Source organism: Cydia splendana, chromosome 25, assembly GCF_910591565.1.
Source record: "Cydia splendana chromosome 25, ilCydSple1.2, whole genome shotgun sequence".
Lineage (NCBI taxonomy): Eukaryota > Metazoa > Arthropoda > Insecta > Lepidoptera > Tortricidae > Cydia > Cydia splendana.
In genome coordinates this window covers 8,785,543-8,808,860 of record NC_085984.1, presented here as the reverse complement: position 1 = coordinate 8,808,860, position 23,318 = coordinate 8,785,543, and the positions used below count along the sequence as shown (strand labels likewise).

Genomic DNA, 23,318 nt, shown 5'->3' with positions numbered 1-23,318 from the left:
TTGGGTATATTTTGGCTTAATTTGACGTTAATTAGAGGTTACGATGACATGATTTCTAAAGTAAGATAATTTTTAGAATAAAACGTTATAAAAGTTTTCATTGCCGATAATGCACACTACACACTACTAATAGTATTTTGCATTGCTCGATCCCCCTTCACAAGAAATAAAATAGCAGGCCCTCAAAGAAGAGTTTAAGGCTTTGAGAGCCCCCATGATCCCTAGGGGTCTCGACCTACAGGCTGACAACTGCTGACAACACTGCCATTTAATAAACTGCATGTTTTGACAATAAACGTCACGAAGTTAAGTTTGATTTGATTGCTTGTGTGCATCAAATTAAATCTCTGGCGTCGAAACATAAAGATAAAGTAAAAAAAATAATTGGTTGTAATTATGTACTATTTTATTGATTTTAAATACACGAAAAGAAAATTGGCGGTTTACCTGCCATCTTGTGATAAGTAGAAGTTCATTCAGTTTATGAGAAATTTGAGTATAACGCCATCTAGTAGCGAGTAGCATTCCAGTTATATCACATGGAGTATTCCATAGACAACGTTCTCGTCATATAATCCGTATGTCAAAATAGAAATGAACTATAATAAAAATAAATTGAAAATATCATAAGAATATTAATAATAGCCTCTTTTAATTTTCTAATTATAACATGTTATTTAAGAAATTTTACAATAGACAGAGATGGAATGACTTATTAAAAAAATATAACGTCAACTGTCAAAATTTTGGAGTGTCATGTCATCGTAATATTTTCGTTTTTCGTGCAAACATAATCGTTGATAATTACAAAAAAATAGCAAAATAACACTGTGAACGTTTGTAACTGTGCTAGAAAACTGTTGTTAAAAGTGTTTTCAAGATGCATTGGTACGGTGGCAGCATAGCTGAGGCGGTTACACTATCTAAACAGAAAAATGCTATTTTCGTAGTTTTTGTTGAAGGTATATAACAATATAGTAATTATCTACATATACTAAACCGTAAACTAGACACCTTTGGCCATACACAAGTTTATTTGCGTATAAAACAGATGTAAATAACGTTTTTTAATTGGGACACGTAATCTTCAAATAGGTTATAATATTTCTAGATTTTCGTAGTAATTTCGTAATTTTTTAGTATATTTTGGTTATTGATAATGTTTCATATATCACCGCTTTATTTAAAAGCTATACATGGTGTTGATGATTAAGAAAACACACATATTTAGAACATTTTGAGGGATGAAAATGTTTCTTGCTTATATGACTAATCTTGCCATACATTTTTATGTTATATGCCAATGAGCACTCATTATTTCTTTTTCTGCAACAAATTATATGGTGTTGCTGTTGTAGCTGTAAAAGATTTATTGTGAATTGATACATATTGATTTTCTATTTGTAAATTTTGTGGTATAAAATATTTCACAAATGCATAGAAATATATGATAATACTAAAATATAAACCTGGAAAATTTTAGTTTTCATGTGTTGAGGGTTACTTTTCTTGTGGAAGACTTGCAGATAAAAATTTACACTACTTGCTATTATTTGATAAATAAAAGTTCTTTTGCAACTGTTTTTAGGGTTCCGTACCCAAAGGATAAAACGGGACCCTATTACTAAGACTCCACTGTCCGTCCATTCGTCCGTCCGTCTGTCACCAGGCTGTATCTCACGAACCGTGATAGCTAGACAGTTGAAATTTTCACAGATGATGTATTTCTGTTGCCGCTATAACAACAAATACTAAAAAGTACAGAACCCTCGGTGGGCGAGTCCGACTCGCACTTGTCCAGTTTTTTTTTTTCATTTGTATTTAAAGTTTAAAATAAATAATGAAAACCCGAGTGGCATTTAAAAACAGAGGGTCTACTGCCAACATCGAAAAATCGAAAATTGTTACCTACCTCTATTACTCTTGCATATTCGGTCTTTATCTCTATATCGGCTCGGTAGATCATGTTTTTTGGTTTTTCGAAGTTGGTTGCGTGTTTCAGTAACGTCTAACCGTCACATTCCTGACAAAATGTAGGGGACATTGACCCTCAGTTTTGTGACACTTGCTGACCGGCCATTAATGGTACACAACTACACAGTTAAGTGAAAAAGGCCTGTATAAACAAAAAAATGTCTTTGTCGTTTGCAGGTGACAACCAGCTATCATCAGAGATGACGTCAGTGCTGGACGACGCAGCGGTGCTGCAGAGGCTCGGCAACAGCACCAACTTCCTGGCCATACGGCTGAAGAGTGGCTCCACGGACTACACACACTTTGCGCAGATCTGTATCCTTTCTCAAGATTATGATAACATAAGAAAAAGTGGTGAAATCCTTAATGTTTCATACCCAAAGAGTAAAAACGGGACCCTACTATTACTAAGACTCCACTGTCCGACTGTCTGACCAGGCTGTATCTCATGAACCGTGATAGCTACATAGTTGAAATTTTCACAGATGATGTACTTCTGTTGCCGCTATAACAACAAATACTAAAAACAGAATAACATAAATATTTAAGTGGGGCTCCCATACAACAAACGTGATTTTTTTGCCGTTTTTTGCGTAATGGTACAGAACCCTTCGTGCGCGAGTGCGACTCGCACTTGGCCGGTTTTTCTTATTTATATTATCAAAGAGAATTTGAAATAGTGGAATACTGTAAATTATGTAAGTAGGCCAAAAGGTGTGGCGCCATCAAGTCAAATGGTGTTCTATAAGTGTTAATGATTTGTGTCAAAAGATGGCAGTAAATGTACTGACTACATAATTTACTTTGACAATATTCCTCTAGTTTAAATTCTCTTTGTTATTATGTAACTAGAAGTAACAACAAATACTTAAAAAAAGGACAAGAAATAAGAGGGATCCATCAAAAACCAGGTTATTATTATTATTTCTTTCTACATTAAACATATGAACCTCAAACATAATAAAGAAATGTATATTGCATTACAACAAACAATATAAAATGACGAGAGTGACGTCACAATTAAAAACAAAATTTGTGAAAAAAAAAACCTGTTGTAAGAGATATTAGGAAACCATGAGAGCATGTTTTGTCTCGGTATTATTTTTACAAGGATTTTTGTATTCTATGTAACTACTGCAATGCAACCTTAACTCGGCAATCAGACCAATTCGTCCCTGTTCCGTCGCTATTCTTCATCGGCCGTAACGGTACTCCGTTAGAGGTGGTCTGCGCGGGAGTGCAGCCAGATAATCTGGCCACCAGGATCGACAGGATACTAGAGGAACACCGTGAGTATGATGATGATGACTTTGGGTTTTTGACAGTGGCCAGAACAGTTTCATAGAATCAATAACTTCTGGGGCAGACTCTTGAGTGGTAACATGAAGACCCTTAACAAGTTGGACTCATGATCTAAGAATTAAGATTGAGTATGGGCACCGCACGACCGATCGTTGTGCAGATCCTAGGGAAGGATTGTCTAACAGTGGACATTTGTGCCATTCTCAACCAAAGGGCTATGTAGGTTATAGGACTTATAGGTATTCGCGGGCTTGGTTTCCGCAACTCGACGTCATAAAATTGCGCCTATGGGGCTATTCATAAATTACGTCATTTCAAATTAGGGGGGGGGGTCTGGACATCGGATGACGGTAGCATGAAGTAGGAGGAAATGGGGTCATTTGAAGCATGATTTTTGGATGATTATAGGGGGGGGGGGGGGTCAAAAATCGATGACGTAATTTATGGACAGCCCCTATTTTGCGTGGTGGGTTGTCGGCCAAAAGGGTACTTCGTCGGTTGTCAATAAAGCGCTATTTCCATATAGCTTCAATTTGAAATCAGCCTTATCGACAACGGACAATGTAGTATCTTTTGATTGAAAACGTCACATTTGTCTGCTAATATACTGATGGTGGGGTGCTGGTTGGCACAGAGACTTTCGATCGATAGTAGTTCATTAACCTTGGAGTGAGTGTTAAAGTGGTAACACACTATCGCACCGCAGCGCGACCTTGGTGCGGTGCGATAGTGTGTTACAGCCTTTAAGGTTGCCATGCTATCGCTATTCTTCTTTGGCCGTAACGGTACTCCGCTAGAGGAGGTCTGCGCGGGAGTGCAGCCAGATTATCTGGCCACCAGGATCGACAGGATATTGGAGGAGCACTGTAAGTATGATGATGATGACTTTGGGTTTTTGACAGTGGATAGAACACATTTTTCAAAGAATCAATACTTCTGCGGCAGACTCTTGACTGGTAACTGAAGACCCTTGATAAGTTGGACTAATGATCTAAGAATTAAGATTGATAGCATAGTCTAATAAAACATGGTCTTCCATTCCCAGAGTGACACGGGGCTACGTCACAACAACATGGCCGCTATATATAGCGCTATCGCATATTATCATATAGCGCTGTCGCATGATGACGTAAGCCCGTGTCAGTTAGGTGACCTAGAAAAGACGGGAATGGAGTACCAGGCGGAGTATATTATTATACCATGATTGATAGGGAATATTACGCGAAAACTAATGATCTAAGAATTAAGATTGATAGGGAATATTACGCGAAACTCTGCTTAGGGGGCGCCACTACCACAATCAGTCACATTCTAAGGGTCTATCGCAAACGAGATAGTCGAAATTTTGTTATCTAACCTCTCTATCACTCTTGCATATTCGTGCGATAAAGAGGCAGATAGCAGTAAACAAACCGCCTTGATGTATCAATGTCATATTTTATTGTCTGTGAAAACTTGTCAAAAATCAGTTAACCACCCCATTAACTGAGAACACCGTGTTTTATTTTTTTTTCACCACACCAGCTCGGAAAGGCTTACTTTGCACTTCAAAAACTGATAGCAAAGTTGCATTTTATCCACATGTGAGGCAAAGTAATCAAATGCAAATTTTGAGTTGTTTTCTTATGTTTGCTGGTAGAATTGACTTTTAAATGATGATTTTGGATGATAAATATTTAATAACATTCATTTGGATTTGATTTGGTTTGATTTTGTTTGATATTTTACGTTTAATATTTGCTTTGGGTTGGTGTGGTGAAAAATTTTGTGTTTCACTCGGGGGCAAATTTTGTTTAACCCTCGTGCTTTGAAACCCTCGCAACGCTCAAGATACCATTTTCGAACCACTCGCTACGCTCGTGGTTCAATTTTGGAATATTTCGCTTGCTCGGGTATCAATATTAGCACGAGCGGTTAAACAACAACTTTGCCCCCTTGTAAAACAAATAACTATTCTTTAGTAGGGTGAGTAAGGGCATTGAACATGCACTTTAGTCTCAGGCGATGCCGCTTGGCACGATTGTTCCTTAGGTCAAACAAAGTTGATTTGGCCCAGTAGCCACGAGACCGTACCGTGCTTAAAAAATAATGTTTTTTTTTTATGGAAAGGTAGGTATAATAATATTTTCAAAAATGAATTCCTCGTCCCTAAATTATACGAAAATGATATAATATAGATATATAATATATAAAGTTATATTATAACTTGCCCTAGTTGCTGACCCTTTCACCCCCCCTTTTTGGGGGGTATGCACGGTACGATCTCGACGCTACCGGGCCGAATCAGCTTTGTTTGACCTAAGGAACAATCGTGCCAAGCGGCATCGCCTGAGACAAAACAAAAGTGCATGCTGCTCCATACATTTGTGCTCCTTACTAACCCTACTATCTTTTTTTTGTAGACAAAGAAAAGTCAGCACCGCCGTCCAACATTAAGGAGCAAACGGCCAATTTACTTGCATCTGAATCCACCCCCTCCCCCACACCGGGTGGAAGCAAAGTGTCTGCCACCGCGCCTGTCAAAGAACCAGGTATTTTATTTATTTTAAGGGATAATAAACAATCATATAATACATGTTACAGTTGGTAATGTTGGTGCATATTACAACTATTGTTTTATGTAAAGTTAACAACGTTATCCACATGTTACCAAAGAGAATTTATACTAGAGGAATATTGTCAAAAGTACATAAATTATGTAGTCAGTACATTTACTGCCATCTTTCGACACAAATGATTAAAACTCTTAGAACTCCATTTGACTTTGATCCTTATGTTTTCACTGATATGTGTTAAATTTGTTAAATGTCAAAAAGTATCGCCATCTACTCGAGGATAGGCCAAAGGTATGGTGTCATCTTTTCAAGCGATGGGACAGAAATATAAAAAGATTAAAGAATAAAAATGTCGATTGTCAACTATAGTTGGTCAAGCCAATTTGTCAGTCAGTGAGAACCAGGAAAACTCATCCTTTTTCTTTTGGGTGCTAGTACTAGTGTAAGACAAAGATAGTATGATTCTCTCTGTCTATAACTGAAATGAGACAGTCCTTTGACAAAATTACCTTGACACGCTCTTATTCTCTTAACAATAAAGTCGCGTCAAGATCTTTTTGAACACTTCGTCCGCTTAGCAACTATTGCTGTTGAGTGTACTTTTTCAGTTAATAGGTGTACACTTGTACAGTAGATGTACTATGACATCTATTATTTAACAAATTTATAGCACGAATTTCTTTAATATCAGATTTTACACATTCAATACTTAACTATTTGGTAAAACGAATATTTAAATGCCAATAAGGCAATTCGCCAGTAACCGCCACTTTTAGTAACTGGAAAGCTGGCCAGTTATTGAAACCTTATACCAAAGACATATGTAACTTCGTATAAGACGAATAAAGTCTAAGGAAAAAACGTGCCTCGGAATTCAAGTAAAAGTCATTCTCGAATAGATGCCGCACACACCTTTAGCCTATCCTCGGCTAGATGGCGTGACGACACCGTTTCATATTTAACAATTTTAACACATAGATATCAGTGAATGAACATGGATCAAAATGATATAAAAAATAATAAAATCATTTATCCATATATATTCATTTTTTGATAACTTTATACGTTTTCATTTTGAGTTTTAGTCGTGTGTCGATAGATGGCAGTAAATTTACAGTGACTACAAAATTTACAATGACAGGACCCCTCTATACTATCTATTATTTTTGCTTATACTAAAATGAATTCTGTTTATAGGTCAATAGAATTCATATTTAGTTTAGGGCGGCCAGTTACGGCGAATTACCCTATAAAATATTTTTAAAATATTTATAAATATGTTTCTTTTATGAATATTTTTATTGTTTTAATTTTTAACAAGCAGAAACGTCAGCGAAGGTTTCTATTAAGCTTAGAATAAATTTAAAAGTGGAAAAATTACTGTCTTGGGTGGGACTTAAACTCACGACCTCTGGATCCAGACAGTAATTTAGTTATGTTTCCACTTTTCAATTTATTTTTATTTTTGTAGAACCATCAGAACCGGCCGCGAAAGTGGCCAAACTAGACGACCAAGAAGTGGTGTGCAACGACGGTGTTTGCATCCGCCGCCCGCGCGCCGACGGTGCCGGACCTAGCAAAACCCCTGACGCTGCTGTAACACAAAAAGTACGAACATAAACTAGACCTCCTCCTCTGAGGCCTTCTAGCTTATTGAAATTGAAATTATTTATTTCAGGCATAGAACCCATAGTGTTAGTACAAAATATATAATTTAACTACCTATATCTATGTTAGTGTACAATATGTAAATTAATAATAGGAATAATAAGTAGGTACCCTGCCTACGAAGCATTAGATCCCGGGTTCGAATTCTGATATAGAATCATAGAGAAATGTTAGGAAAGAGTGATAACTCCATACATCAGTTTTCTTACCAAAACGCGAGTTATTTACGTAGTCGACATCTAGCATCAAGTAGCGAATTATGTGTAGAAATCACTACATTTTATAAAACAAACTCCCCCGCCGCGTCTGTCTGTTTGTGTATTTGTATGTTCGCGATAAACTCAAAAACTATTGAACGGATTTTCATGGGGTTTCCCTCTCAATAGAGTAATTCTTGGGGAAGGTTTAGGTATTTAATTTTTACCCGTGCGAAGACGCCACCAATTTATACTAGCGGTTGTCTATTGTTTGTCCGAAAATTATATAAAATAATACTCATATGCCCGAATTTTATTTGCCCGAATTTCATTTGCCCGAATTGTTTGTTTACCATAAAAATGATGTGACATACTCTTTGTTTACCCGATTATTAGATTCCAGAACGTACGAGTGCCATACGTGTTGTTGTCCATATTATTAATTGTAATAATATTATTTAATAGAATATTTAACCTCACCTAACCCACTTTTCCAGTAGTATTACTTTTCTGTAAGGGTCGCAATTCAAACCTAACCTAACCCATTATTCTAGTAGCATTTGGTTTCTGTAAAAAAATTATATTATGGCTAGTGATAATTATGGCTTACAATGATGATGACAAATGATATTATTGAAATTGATTTTATGGGAAACAAAGTTTCTGGCACGTGACTAATATAGTAAACAATAAGTATTGCATATGTAATTATGGGAAACAATATAATGGCTGTTGACTATTATGGCAAATGAAATTCTGGCAAGTGGGTGTATCTGTATACCCTTTATGCGAAAGTAACTATCTTCATACAAAATTTTGTCCTAATCGGTTCAGCGGAGCTCAAGTTTACTTCTTTATTTCAGGAACAAGAAGCGAAGTTGGCAGCGACAGAGAGTAGTCTGAGCGCAGAAGAGAAGATGGAGAGAGCTAAGGCTTTGATTGAAGCCAAGAGGAAGGAGAAAGCTGAGAAAGAGAGACAGGTAAACAGTTTTGAGCCTTAACCTTTTGGACGCCACAGACGGCAATTGACGTCAACGCAAAATCTTGACAACGACGCCAAAGACGGCATTTGGCGTCGATTGTTTTTGATGAAAATCTACTGAAAAACAGGTTTTCACTGCCAACGTTTTCGACGTAGGTAGCTAATCCCAGCGTTTTCCCGCTGTGTAGAGGAAAGCGACTATGAACAGAGAACCCGCCGAGCGGGTTCCCGGCACTGTTAAAGGTGCACGCACGCGGGTGCCTGTGTATAGTTCGTTATTTTTAGCATTAGCAAAAAGGTAAACAATCTTGACGTGTTTTTTTTACAGAAAAGCACTTTTGAAAAATAAGTCACGGCAAATACGTAACAATTATGCATCATATACGAGTATTTACATTCTTTTGCTTTCATAAATATGTAATAGTTACTAATTTTTTTAAAGCGTTTTTCTATTAAAAGACACGTCAAGATCGCGTGGTCTTTCTCTAATGCTAAAAAAACGTACTATACGTAAAATTCGTCGCACGCGTAAAGGATTGTGCCAGTCGTGGCTCACTCCGCGATTTCGTCGCGTCGCTACAAGTACATGCGGGCCACACCAGTTTTGGTGTCTAGCAATAGTAGTTGCCGCGCACCGCTACGGAACGGACGCCTGCTCGCGCTTGCGCCACCTAGCGGTCATATCTGTCCTAATAGACGCGTTTCGTTAGAGAGTGAAACTTCTGTCACAGAATAAGTAATAGTACTACCGTACAAAAAGGACACTTCCTACAAAACCGAAGTTTGGCAGCGGTTCAGGGACGAATCATGATATCCCTTTCTAACTTATGGCACTATCCATTTCGGCTAGTTAGGGTTGTCAAAATTGAAGTCATTATCTTATCTGTGGTCGTGCACGCAAAGGGACGTCAAGTTGTGTCAACCCTAATAATTGCTCGGAGCAATGCTGAGCCGAACGGAGCCGAGTTTGCCCGAAGTGAGAAGTGTCTCCCCACTGCTTCTGTATCTCGTAGTATTATTTATTCTATGATTCTGTGAAGTAATGTCCCGGAAAATAGTAGTTTGTGTTACACGGGATCAAAATGATATATTTCCGTCAAGGGCGTACATTGAATCCTGAATGAAGCGATGGATTCTAAAGTAGAATCCTGAGCGTAATGAGGGATTAAAGTGTTAACGCCCAAGACGAAATAATTTTGATACCGTGTGACACATACTCGTACTGCTTTTCACATCAACTATGAGGAAATTGTTATGTTCCAAAATATGTATTATTTGACCAAAAAAAAAAATAGTATACATGAAAGAAAAAATCGTGTCCTAGAACAGGAAAGTACACCTTTGATCCCTCCTAGCAGGGAAGAAAAGTGCCACTTTGATCCCTCCTAGCGGGGAAAAAAAGCCCTTTTTCGAATAGGTGATGTGACAACATTATTTTTTCATTGGTATTTCTTTGCAGCAAGAGAAAGAAAAAGAAAAGGAGAGACGCAACCTCGGGCAAGGGGTCGCAGAGCTCAAGAAGTGGCAGGCCGAGCAGGAGCTCAAACAGCTGCAGGTGATGTTCTATACATACATACAAACATACATACATACATACATACATACATACATACATATAATCACGCCTATTTCCCGGAGGGCACCGACAAGACATCCTCCAGACTGAGCATAGTAGCTCTACCCCCTCTGCCACGCATACGGTAGTTTTACTCTATTTTCGAGTCGAAAGTGTCTTTGTGTGACGTCCGTGTCTTTGAACGGACCAATCACGGCACGGGACTCGCTCACCTCGTCCCCCGCACCCCCGTATTTTTGGCAGCATCGGTCTCATGAAATAATTGCTCTAAACTCGGTCTAGAGGATTCCTAGTCTATGCCTGAGGGATAGGCAGAGACCACGGATTTCCACTTGGTACGATCCTGACATACCTCTTTCGCTTCCTTCACTTTCTTAACATTCCTCATACACGCTCGTCGGTTTAGGGTGCTCTTGACCTGGCCTTTCTTCAGGATTTCCCCGATCTGATCAGAGAAAGTCCGCCGAGGTCTACCCCTTCCAACTCCCACTTCCACTTCTCCCTTATACACTCTATGGTGATGTTCTATCCCGCTCTTATATCCTCCGTCTCATCTTAGCGCTTTCCAAATACGGGGTATTACCAGGGGTGCGAAACTCCTGACTTCGGCCAAACTCGGCTCCGCTCGGCTCAGCATTGCTCCGAGCAATTATTAGGGTTGGCACCACTTGACTTCCTTTTGAGTGCACGACCACAGATAAGATAATCACTTGAATTTTGACAACCCTAAATAGCCGACAGGGATAGTGCCATATATTAGAAAGGGATAGCATGATTCGACCCTGAACCGCTGTCAAACTTCGGTTTTGTGGGAAGTTTCCTTTCTGTACGGCAGTACTATTATTTATTCTGTGGTATTACTGCAATGTTCTGCCGCCAGAGTGCAGCACTAAGCTAGCTAGTAAACCATAGAGTAACTTACATACTGTGCCTTAAACTGTTTTTTGACAAGTTTTCACAGAAAATAAAATATGACATTGATGCATCAAGGCGGTTTGTTAACAAGGGCCTACCGGTAAACGCGAAAATCGAAATTTAGTTATCTGCCTCTTTATCGCTCGAATATGCAAGAGTGATAGATAGGTTAGATAACGAAATTCAGATTTTCTTGTTTCGCAGTAGATTGTGATGGATAATGGTAGTGGCGCCCCCTACGCAGAGTTTTGCGTAATATTCCCTATTGCATATGTCTTGCAACTTTACATTAAATCGTCTCGAGGTGGCCATAGGAACTTTGTGATAAAACAACGAAACATGTGTTTGGGGTTTTTAGAATTCTCGATGAGTATTAGTCGCCTGTGTCATAGAGAAAAAAGTACATAGAGTCAGGGCCGGATTAACCCTAAGTCAAAGTAGGCAACTGCCTAGGGGCCCCGCCTCGGCTAGGGGGCCCCGGCGGCTCAGCGCACACCAAATAAAATTTTGTTCCAGCATACGGTCAAAATTCATGGGTATATTTTTTATTCTTATAATAACGAGTATGCTTTGTTATTGCTTTTTTTAACCATTCTTTAAATTAATGAAATACTGTAATAAAATTGAAGCAATACGTTACAGTTTAGTACCTATTGTAAAGTTGTAATAATAGGGGCTTTCAAGAAAAATGGTTCACTTTTTTCGAACAACCAACAACTTTTGGGGTATTTCGACTCAGAATCACGAGGAATATTGATTAAAACAAAGAAAGAAGACGAACGTGTCCCCAGTTTTTCATAGGAATGCTCGACCTTCAGCCTCTCTTTTTAACTCAATTTACCAATGGTTTGTGTTCCACATCTCCTACTTCAGCTTAGCCTTTGGCCTCGCTGCGCGAAACTCGGACTGCGGTCTCGCTTTTTAATACAATGGACATTGGTTCGTGTTTGTGCTCAACTATTTATCCTGAAGCCTGATGATGATGAAGCACGGCTTTGACTTCGCATGAAAGCTCGCCTCACTGGGGCACTTCGGACTTTTAGTCCCAGATGAAGATCGATACATTCGATACCCGGCCTTTAACACGCTTTAACAATTTGCGATATTGTTACCAAAAATTTCGCGCTCGCTGCGCTCGCGTATATTTTTGCTACTTTACTTGACCCTGTATTATCTACATGTTAGCTTGACTGGTGAACGAATAGAGTTAGACCAAGAAAAGTCTGCAATGATTTTGATAACATACGCAGTGCAAGTGTTATTTATACTTACGTCATAATTTCATAGAAGTTTTGACGTTTAAAATAACACTTATACTGCGAGTGCTATCAAAATTGTTGCAGGCTTAACTTGGTCTAACTCTAGTAATTTAAGTAATTTTAACATATGGAAATTATTTATTATTATTCTAATCATGTGGCTCGGCGTTAGGCCTTATGGTCGGACAATCGCTGTTCAGCCTCGCAAAATATTAACTATTGAGAAAATCAACTTTGCGGCACTAGTTTAACTTAGCCTCGCTTAAAATTTGCCATTCGAGGTACATCTTTGCTCACATCTTTGGTATTCCACTGGGAATTAGCCTTAAGCCCCATACTTGACGCGACGCGGAATCGGCAAAAACCGATAGTATAAAGCTTTATGTTCACGCAATAAGAGCGAAAAAGACATCGTTCGATTTGGATCGGCTCGGCTGACGCCTGAAGATTGAAATTAAAAACGCAAACTTATTTCCCTGTACTGAATATGCTGCGTGCAGAATAGGCCTGATGACAAATTTTGAAATCCCTTTTATTATTGTCGGTACACTTGTATTGGTTCCGTAAAACACAATATTTCAGCTATACTCATAAGATTTAACATAAATAATTGCATTTTATTATAGCTAGTTTAAAACTCGCGCGAAAACGCCTCGCACGACATTTGTGACGTCACTATTTAGTAGGTGGTAGGGTGGTAGACATTGTTTACATACTTACAGTTACGAATTTCCCTTAAATCCGAATGATATTGTTATTTCAGCACCATATATTACGATTAGGGATGATAAATACATTACAAAAATTTATCACAATAACTCATTTTAGACAAAAACTCTCACACGGTTGCAATTTAAGATGAATTATTTAGATACAAGTAAATTTTGAGTGAAAATCACCGAGCGCCGGTTTTACTTTTTAATTTTTCATTTTTTCTAGTTACGACAGCCAACATGGCAATGATAGTTCCATTCAGCCAAATAATTAAAAAAGTTTGTTTGTGAAATATCGTATTATTTAGCATTTTATTTAGATAATAACAAATAGATAATCTCCTTTATATCGTGTAATAATATTTTTTGGACGTAATAAATGTTTAGTGGCGAAATAACATTTTTTTTGCACCTTCGAACTCTTTGGTGAGAACGTATGGATTTCGGTCAATGAGGTTGTCTATGTTGCTCTAAGAAATATGTTATAGATTGATGACGTCACTGTTTGGAACGCTTCTGATTGGCGTTTCAGTAATAATGGCCGATTGGAGAATTTTGCAGTTTTATTTTATTGAATATATTAATAATCCTTCAGTTTATACTGAGATTGGGCCATTTTTTAGAATCATATTAACATATATGTTTCTTTGAAACCATTATTTCCGTGATTCTTTGCTACTTGCAACAGGCCTATTGACTGTAGGAGGCCCCGAGCCTCGCACTGCCTAGGGGCCCCGACATGCTTAATCCGGCCCTGCATAGAGTGCTCACTCCATACATAAGTTTTGGTACCAAAACGACTAATATTTTCGTAGTCGACATCTAGCATCGAGTAGCGGAATTATCAGTCTAAAGCTCAACGATTTCCAGCTAATATTATAACCGGATTAACTAGAACTCTATTTTCAACTCCTTCTACTTCTAATATTAGTTGTAAATTGTTGTTCAATACAATTTTCGTGAGTCGCCACACGAGAGGCGTCTAGTATCGAATAGCGGTACTGATAATTCCGCTACTCGATGCTAGATGTCGACTACGAAAATAATAGACGTTTTGGTACCAAAACTGATGTATGGAGTGAGCACTCTATTCTTACTATATTTCTCTATGCCTGTGTAAAGAAAGGTATAGTCAGGGATAAAAGCTTGTACCAAAAATGATTTTTTTTTCCAAAAACTTATATGAAAAATATAAAAAATTCCAACCTGTATACAGGAGGAGCGCAAACGCGAAAAGATGGAGAATGACCTCGCTAGACAGCGCATTTTGGAGCAGATAGCGCAAGATCGCGCCGAGCGACGCGCCAGGGAGTCTAGGGACGTGCCACAGCCGCAAGAGTGCCATCTGAGAGAAACCACCACTCCAGCCAGTAAGTGACACTGGTAAACTATAGGCAACGCATTTTGGAGCAGATCGCGCAAGACCGCGCCGAGCGACGCGCCAGGGAGTCCAGGGACGTGCCACAGCCGCAAGAGTGCCATCTGAGAGAAACCACCACTCCAGCCAGTAAGTGACACTGGCAAACTATAGGCAACGCATTTTGGAGCAGATCGCGCAAGACCGCGCCGAGCGACGCGCAAGGGAGTCCAGGGACGCGCCACAGCCGCAAGAGTGCCATCTGAGAGAAACTACCACTCCAGCTAGTAAGTGACACTGGCATTCTTAGGCAACGCATTTTGGAGCAGATCGCGCAAGACCGCGCCGAGCGACGCGCAAGGGAGTCCAGGGACGCGCCACAGCCGCAAGAGTGCCATCTGAGAGAAACTACCACTCCAGCTAATAAGTGACTCTGGCATACTATAGGCAAAGAGAATAGAGTGTATAGAGGCGGATTGTCAAAGTAAATTATGTAGCCACTGTAAATTTACTGCCATCTTTCGACAGAAGATTAAAACTGTCAGGACACCATTTGACTTTGATCCATATTTCACTGATATGTGTTATTTTTTTAAATATTAATATTAACGCCATCTATTCGACTATAGGCCAAAGGTTATGGCGCCATCGGTCGAAAAGATTGCACCATACCTTTGGCCTACTCTCGAGTAGATGGCGTTAATATTAATATTTAACAAAATAACACATATCAGTGATGATAATCAAAGTCAAATGGCGTTCTAACAGTTTTAATCGTCTGTCGAAAGATGGCAGTAAATGTACTGTAGCAAAGACATATGTAACTTCGTATAAGACGAATAAAGTCTAAGGAAAAAACGTGCCTCGGAATTCAAGTAAAAGTCTTTAGCCTATCCTCGGCTAGATGGCGTGACGACACCGTTTCATATTTAACAATTTTAACACATAGATATCAGTGAATGAACATGGATCAAAATGATATAAAAATAATAAAATCATTTATCCATATATATACATTTTTTGATAACTTTATACGTTTTCATTTTGAGTTTTAGTCGTGTGTCGATAGATGGCAGTAAATTTACAGTGACTACAAAATTTACAATGACAGGACCCCTCTATACTATCAATTCTTTTTGACTGTAGCTACATAATTTACCATGACAGTAACTCTCTCACAGCCGCAAAAGTGCCATCTGAGAGAAACCACCATTACAGCTAGTAAGTACAGATGTAGTGCATAATTATTTTCCATCGTATTTTCACGGAAACGTACGAACGTGGCTTGCTATTTCAGTCAGTCTCGGTACGAACAGTACTGACGTTGACTGAAGTAGCATGACAAATACGAACGTTTCCGAGAAAATACTATGATAAACAATTATACACTACATATGTATCTACAACTACATGCAAAAAAGTTATGCCCAATTTACATATTTCCAGCAATTGAGACGCCTTTAGAATTAAACATGTATTTGAATGTCATGACATTTTTGTTTAACAGCATCCGGGGACGGGGCCCTACAAGCTCGCGTGCAGTTCAAGCTGCCGGACGGGACCACCCATACAAACCACTTCCCTGCCGAGGCGAGGCTGGCCGAAGTGCACCGATATGTCGCCGATAACTTGGATGTAAGTTGTATTGTATAACAGCTCGGGACGGGGCTCTACAAGCTCGCGTACAGTTCAAGCTGCCAGACGGGACCACTCATACAAACCACTTCGCCGAGGCGAGGCTGGCCGAAGTGCACCGATATGTCGCCGATAACTTGGATGTAAGTTGTATAACAGCTCGGGACGGGGCCCTACAAGCTCGCGTGCAGTTCAAGCTGCCGGACGGGACCACCCATACAAACCACTTCCCTGCCGAGGCGAGGCTGGCCGAAGTGCACCGATATGTCGCCGATAACTTGGATGTAAGTTGTATTGTATAACAGCTCGGGACGGGGCTCTACAAGCTCGCGTACAGTTCAAGCTGCCAGACGGGACCACCCATACAAACCACTTCGCCGAGGCGAGGCTGGCCGAAGTGCACCGATATGTCGCCGATAACTTGGATGTAAATTGTATTGTATAACAACTCGGGACGGGGCTCTACAAGCTCGCGTACAGTTCAAGCTGCCAGACGGGACCACCCATACAAACCACTTCGCCGAGGCGAGGCTGGCCGAAGTGCACCGATATGTCGCCGATAACTTGGATGTAAGTTGTATAACAGCTCGGGACGGGGCCCTACAAGCTCGCGTGCAGTTCAAACTGCCGGACGGGACCACCCATACAAACCACTTCCCCGCCGAGGCGAGGCTGGCCGAAGTGCACCGATATGTCGCCGATAACTTGGATGTAAGTTGTATTGTATAACAGCTCGGGACGGGGCCCTACAAGCTCGCGTACAGTTAAAACTGCCGGACGGGACCACCCATACAAACCACTTCCCGGCCGAGTCGAGGCTGGCCGAAGTGCACCGATATGTCGCCGATAACTTGGATGTAAGTTGTATTGTATAACAGCTCGGGACGGGGCCCTACAAGCTCGCGTACAGTTCAAGCTGTAATATGTAAGTCATAAATATAGTCGCTAGGTGGTCTTTCTGGCTATTCTACATTAAAAAAAAACCATGTACCTCAAAACACGAAAATACAACGCGGTAGTAAAATATTATAACTAAAATAAAAAAATGTACCGGGCCTAAGGGCAAATCCGCCACTGGTCAAAGGGCCAATTGCAACCTATGGCAACAAATGTTGCAATATATTTCTATGTTTTGGCCACTTAATTATCTAGCATTAAATTTGGTTTTTTTTTTCAGCTACCCACAGCTCAATTCTCCTTATGGCTGGCGTTCCCTCGACGAGAGCTGACCGACACAGAAGCGACTCTTCGGCGACTCGAACTAGCGCCGTCCGCGGCTCTGCTCGTGCTGCCGCGCGCCGCCCTGCCAGCGCGTCCCTCTGCCGTCAGCAACATGATAGGTGAGACAGGTTTTAGCTGACAAGTTCACACACACACAACAACACACATGCACACACCTAACACCAGCAACATAACCTGTTTGCTAGCGACTGGAGTGAACGGCAGTATCATAGGTGAGACACTGAAACACAATGGCGGATTTTGGTTTGAGATGGGCTCGAATCCAGGGTAGGTTTAGGTAGGGACCCGAAAATATTTCATAGACTTCATAGAGTGACTCAGATTGGCTTTTGAGCCCCTTAGCACTAAAGCATGATCGGGTAGTTACTACTACCCGGTAGTAGATATGTGAATCGAAGTGTCGTTCCCTCGCCGAGAGCTGACCGACACAGAGGCGACACTTCGGCGACTCGAACTGGCGCCGTCCGCGGCTCTGCTCGTGCTGCCGCGCGCCGCTCTGCCAGCGCGTCCCTCTGCCGTCAGCAACAGGTAAGGTTTTAGCTGACAACTTCCATCCACACACACAACACCTAACAACACACGTGCACACACCTGCAACATTAACCCGTTTGCTAGCGACCGGAGCGAACGGCAGCATCATAGGTGAGACTTCAGTACACTTAAGGGCTGTTTTTATATCCCAGAGTTGAGGTCACGCACACAACAAAATGTCATGATTGCAGTGGCAGTCTTTGCCACCCTGTAGTAAGTACTAGCCGCCCCTGTCAGGACCCACCATATATACCGCCGCCCCTAATATCTGGCCGCCCTAGGCCCGGGTCGACTGGGCTAAAGGATTACTCACGACCGGGCCGTGTCCGGGCCGGAGCTTCCGGCGCATCGTTTTCTATGGAAAGCATCACGTGATCACCTGTCATGTCATAGAAAAGTAAGCGCCGGAAGCTCCGGCCCGGACACGGCCCGGTCATCCTTAATAGGAAGAGTATTACTGCAATGTTCTGCCGCCAGAGTGCAGCACTAATTTGTTTAGTAAACCATAAACTTATACATATTAGGCCTCAAACAGTTTTTACGGTTCCGTACCCAAAGGGTAAAACGGGACCCTATTACTAAGACTTCGCTGTCCGTCCGTCCGTCTGTCTGTCACCAGGCTGTATCTCACGAACCGTGATAGCTAGACAGTTGAAATTTTCACAGATGATGTATTTCTGTTGCCGCTATAACAACAAATACTAAAAACAGAATAAAATAAAGATTTAAGTGGGGCTCCCATACAGCAAACGTGATTTTTGACCAAAGTTAAGCAACGTCGGGCGTGGTCAGTACTTGGATGGGTGACCGTTTTATTTTTGCATTTTTTCCGTTTTTTTTTTGCATTATGGTACGGAACCCTTCGTGCGCGAGTCCGACTCGCACTTGCCCGGTTTTTGACAAGTTTTCACTATGACATTGAAGCTATGGAGTGTAGAAGTAAAAGGAGAGCTATCTTTTATGATAAGAAAAAAAAAAGTAAAAGTAAAAGTGTCCAGCTGTCACTTGAAATAATAGTTCAAAATCTCTCCGGTGGCGCTAGGGTAGCACCGGGAACTAACATGAATTTAGACCTTATTGACTGAGTGAAGTGCGCTGTCAGTTATTTGCAATTTTATTTAAAATTTTCAGAAATTGATTTATTAAATTTAGGATTTCCTTTATTCACGGGGGTTGAAGTCTTGCCCGCCCTAGGCCCCAAGTGCTAGCTCAGGTGCAGTAAAACTAGCCGCCCCTTTCTCTATCTTTTGCAACTTACATATGTATATCAATATTAATTTATATATTGGTATATAAATACTTATAAATACAAAAAATAAAAAGCTAATAAATACTCTTATCGGGATTCGAACCCGGGACCTCCTGCTTCATAAGCGGGGTCACTACCGACAAGGCTAAGAGACCGTCAAAAATTGGTTCGCGATGCACAGTGGCGCCGCCTATTTAATGTTTTTGAGGGACACTTTTTAATACATGAAGATTGTTTTCCTTACACTCTACCTTCCACAATTGAAGCATTTACAGGTGGCCTACCGCGAAACGCGAAAATCGAAATTTCTTTATCTGCCTCTTTATCGATTGAATAGGCAAGAGTGATAGAGAGGCAGAAATCGAACTTTCGATTGTCGTGTTTCAAGCTAGGACATGTGATTGGCCTAGTGACGCCCTCTACGCAAAGTTTTGCGTAATATGTCCTATTTATCGCCACTCGTTGCGAATTTCCTACTTTTCGCACTTGCATCGTAATGTACTATTGTTACAGGGCTCGTGACGCAACTCCTATCGGCCATGATCTTCGAGCCGTCTACGCGGCTGTACGTGTGGCTCATGTCGCTGGTGGCGCCCGCGCGGGGCGGGGACGCCGCGCCGGGCCCGGGCGGCCCCGCCCCCTCCCCCTCCCCCGCCCCGCGCCGCGGCGTGCACCGGCTGAGGGGGGAGAGGTAGGTTCACATTTTTGTTATTCCCACTAGTTACCACCAAGTTGTCACCAGTGGTAACAACAGGGATTTTTTTACACAAATTATTGTTTTTGAATCCCAGTGGTAAAAGGTGGGAAAAAATTCCCAGTAGTTACCACTGGTAACAACTTAATGGGAATAACCCGACATTTTCAGAAATATCATTTTACTACTTTGTTTAATATGTGTACTTTCATTATTTTTTTTGGGTCCCGTACCCAAAAGGTAAAAACGGGACCCTATTACTAAGACTCCACTGCCCGTCTGTCTGTCACCAGGCTGTATCTCATGAACTGATGAACCGTGATAGTTAGACAGTTGAAATTTTCACAGATGATGTATTTCTATTGGTGCTATAACAACAATACTAAAAAGTACGGAACCCTCGGTGGGCGACACGGACTCCCACTTGGCCCCCTTTAAAAAAAATGCTTAGCCTAACTAACGTAATAACTAATATTATTAATTTTAATAGGTAAATAAGCATTAAATATCATCAAACCGCCACTTATGAATCATATAACATCTTTTTTTCAGACCGGATGATGACAACAATACTTGGAACGGGAATTCGACACAACAGATGTAGACACATCTATTTATCCTCGTGCCGCCCAATGTACATTTAGATGTACACTCAGTTTCGATGGAATGTCAACCTTATTATAAACGAAGTAGGTAGCATTTAATTTGTCTCGTAAATTTTTCGAACAAATGAAATTCAACCTAATTGAAAATACAACAAGATTACTTGGCTATAATTTTGTATGATGGGCGGCACGAGGTTATCGTCAACAATATGAAGAAAATACAATATTTGGCTACCAATATCACAGAGTATCGAAATAATACCACAGAATAAATAATAGTACTATAGTCTGTATCTTTTGGTATTTAAATAAAAGTAAACAAAATCTACCCTCAAATGGCTCCTTAACCCAGTTGAGGGTAGATGAAAACATTACATGATCAAATAATGTAGGTTAAAGTCAGGTCGTTCAGTGACAGATCCAGGCGGTTTTGTATTTGGTTGGTTAACCAATAAATGTTATAACTACCCGAAAATGTACAAATTATTTGTTTACTTTTAGTTAAATACCTTAAGATACAGAGTATAGGTACAGAAGGTTCACTCTCTAACGCGTCTATTACGACAGATATGACCGCCAGGTGGCGCAAGCGCGAGCGTCCGTTCCGTAGCGGTGCGCGGCAACTACTACTGCTAGACACCAACATTGGTGTGGGCCGCGTGTACTTGTAGCGACGCGACGAGATCGCGGAGTGAGCCACGCCTGATAATATCAAACTTTGTAAAAGAGGACTCTGAAAAAATGTCTGAATATCCCAATTTTGATACAATAAAATTCGTCATCGGCATACATACCTAATGTGTTTAATAAATAACTAACGACCCGCCCCGGCTTCGCACGGGTTACACAAAACCTTAACAAATTATACACCTAAACCTTATTCAAGAATCACTCTACTGATAGGTGAAAACCGCATGAAAATCCGTTCAGTAGTTTTCGAGTTTATCGTGAACATACATACAAACAGACAGCCGCGGCGGGGGACTTTGTTTTATAAGGTGTGATTTCATTGAAAAGTCGAAAGCAAAGAATTTCATTGTAAAGAAGAATTTCGTACAATGACCCGCTATTTCCTGTCTCTATCCCACGCGCATAATCATATTGCAGTCGCTCGCACAGTGGCATTGACCGCCAACATCGTGAACGAGACAGCAATATAATTACGCGCGTGCGATAGAGACAGAGATAGGAACAGGCAGTTCAATGTACGAAATTCCTCTTGATAAGCGTCCTTTCATCAATTGCACTACGGACCAGACACTGTCAGTAATATTGACATTACTATTGACAGTGTAGTTATTGGAATGATTTTAAAATGAAAATTTGATTAGAACGATGTAATGACAATATTACTCGACATTTTTACTGATAGTGTCAAGTATGCATATAAATGATATAAATATTATAATATAATTTATTTTATTTTTATTTAGGCATTCACTTATTGGTTGGTTTATCACGGAATTACAGTTTTCTAGTATAGTTATAAACACGTTGTAATTTATTATGAATAATAATAAAATATATGGTTATTTGGAAATCCTGTTTCATTGTAAGTGGTTCCTAAATATATGGCTTTCAGTGACTTTGACGTCACGTTCACTTATCGTTTTGTTAGGAGCGTTTCGCGAGTGAAGTACGACTGTCGGACTTTGACTATAATTGCTGACTTTTGTATTCCTTAACACTTTGACTACCGAGAACCCGCCTGGTAGGCACTCGTAATGTTTGCTCAGATGCCGGACAACCCGCCCATCGGGTTGTTTTGTACGCAGATATAGACGACCGGTTTCTGGGGTAGTGCGCCGTTTTTTGCCCGGTTGCGAAAGTGTTAATGCAATGGGTCCCATATATGTTTATTGTGAACTGACACGTGACAACGTATAGACTGACATTGCTTTTTAGTTAGTGTAGCCACCGTTGGCGCTAGTAGTATATACAGCTGTAATGCTCAGCCAAGATATGGTCGGACCGGATCGATACAGCGATTTAGAGCACGATGCTTGTTTTTGTATTAATTAATCTTAATTGTAAATAGTCGTTATGTTGTATCTTCTTGCTGTGTAACTTTTTTCTTATTTAACTAACTGTTTACTGTATGTTATTTCTGTCTTTTTTCTTCTTGTCTGTTACCTTCCGTGATTCTTCTCACTTGATGGTCTCATCGGAAGATCAGCGCTGGAAGCCACCAGCAACATGCTGAGATGGGGCCATTTCGTGGCACTTTAATCTTATTTTGTGTTTTCTTTTACACTATGTACTGTTCCGATTGTTTGTGCTTACGAATAAATCTATTCTATTCTATATAGACATTTGATCCTAAAAATAAAGTTGATCGATTGATACCATTAATGAAAATCTGTCATCGAGCCTATACGTTCTCTGTGCCGGTTCTATACGCACTATGTAATAATAGTTATGATTTCGTGGCACTTTATCCTTCCTATGTTTAACTGTTTACGAATCATTTTATATTCTACTATTCTCTGTATCTTTAGGAACTTACTTAAATCATCATCATCATCATCAGCCTACTCTCGTCCTCTGCTGGACATAGGCCTCTCCTATTGCACGCCATTGAGCACGATTTGCGGCAACTCTGATCCAGCTCTTGCCAGCCGCCTTGCGAAGGCCATCGCTCCATCTAGTCTGAGGGCGTCCTACGCTGTTTGCCGATGCGCGGTCTCCTCTCGAGCGGAGACCGCGCATCGGTACTTAAATAAAAGTATACAAATAATTTGTAAATTTTCCGGTAGTTATAACATTTATTGATTAACCAACCAAATACAAAACCACCTGGATCAGTCACAGAACGACCTGACTAAGTTAACCTAAATTATTTGATTATGTAATGTTTTCATCTC

At 40.4% G+C, this 23,318-nt stretch overlaps 1 protein-coding gene across 1 annotated transcript; it reads left to right on the top strand.

The window, feature by feature from the left end:
• The first annotated feature begins 726 nt into the window (after positions 1-726).
• LOC134802872 (UBX domain-containing protein 4) lies at positions 727-21,994 on the top strand. The gene is made up of 12 exons (XM_063775607.1): positions 727-962; positions 2,152-2,289; positions 3,138-3,263; positions 5,679-5,807; positions 7,303-7,439; positions 8,560-8,676; positions 10,138-10,233; positions 14,358-14,511; positions 16,006-16,133; positions 17,311-17,473; positions 19,669-19,846; positions 20,402-21,994. The coding sequence occupies exons 1-12, from the start codon at positions 881-883 to the stop codon at positions 20,451-20,453; spliced, it is 1,500 nt and encodes a 499-aa protein (XP_063631677.1). The 5' UTR covers positions 727-880; the 3' UTR covers positions 20,454-21,994.
• The last annotated feature ends 1,324 nt before the right edge of the window (positions 21,995-23,318 follow it).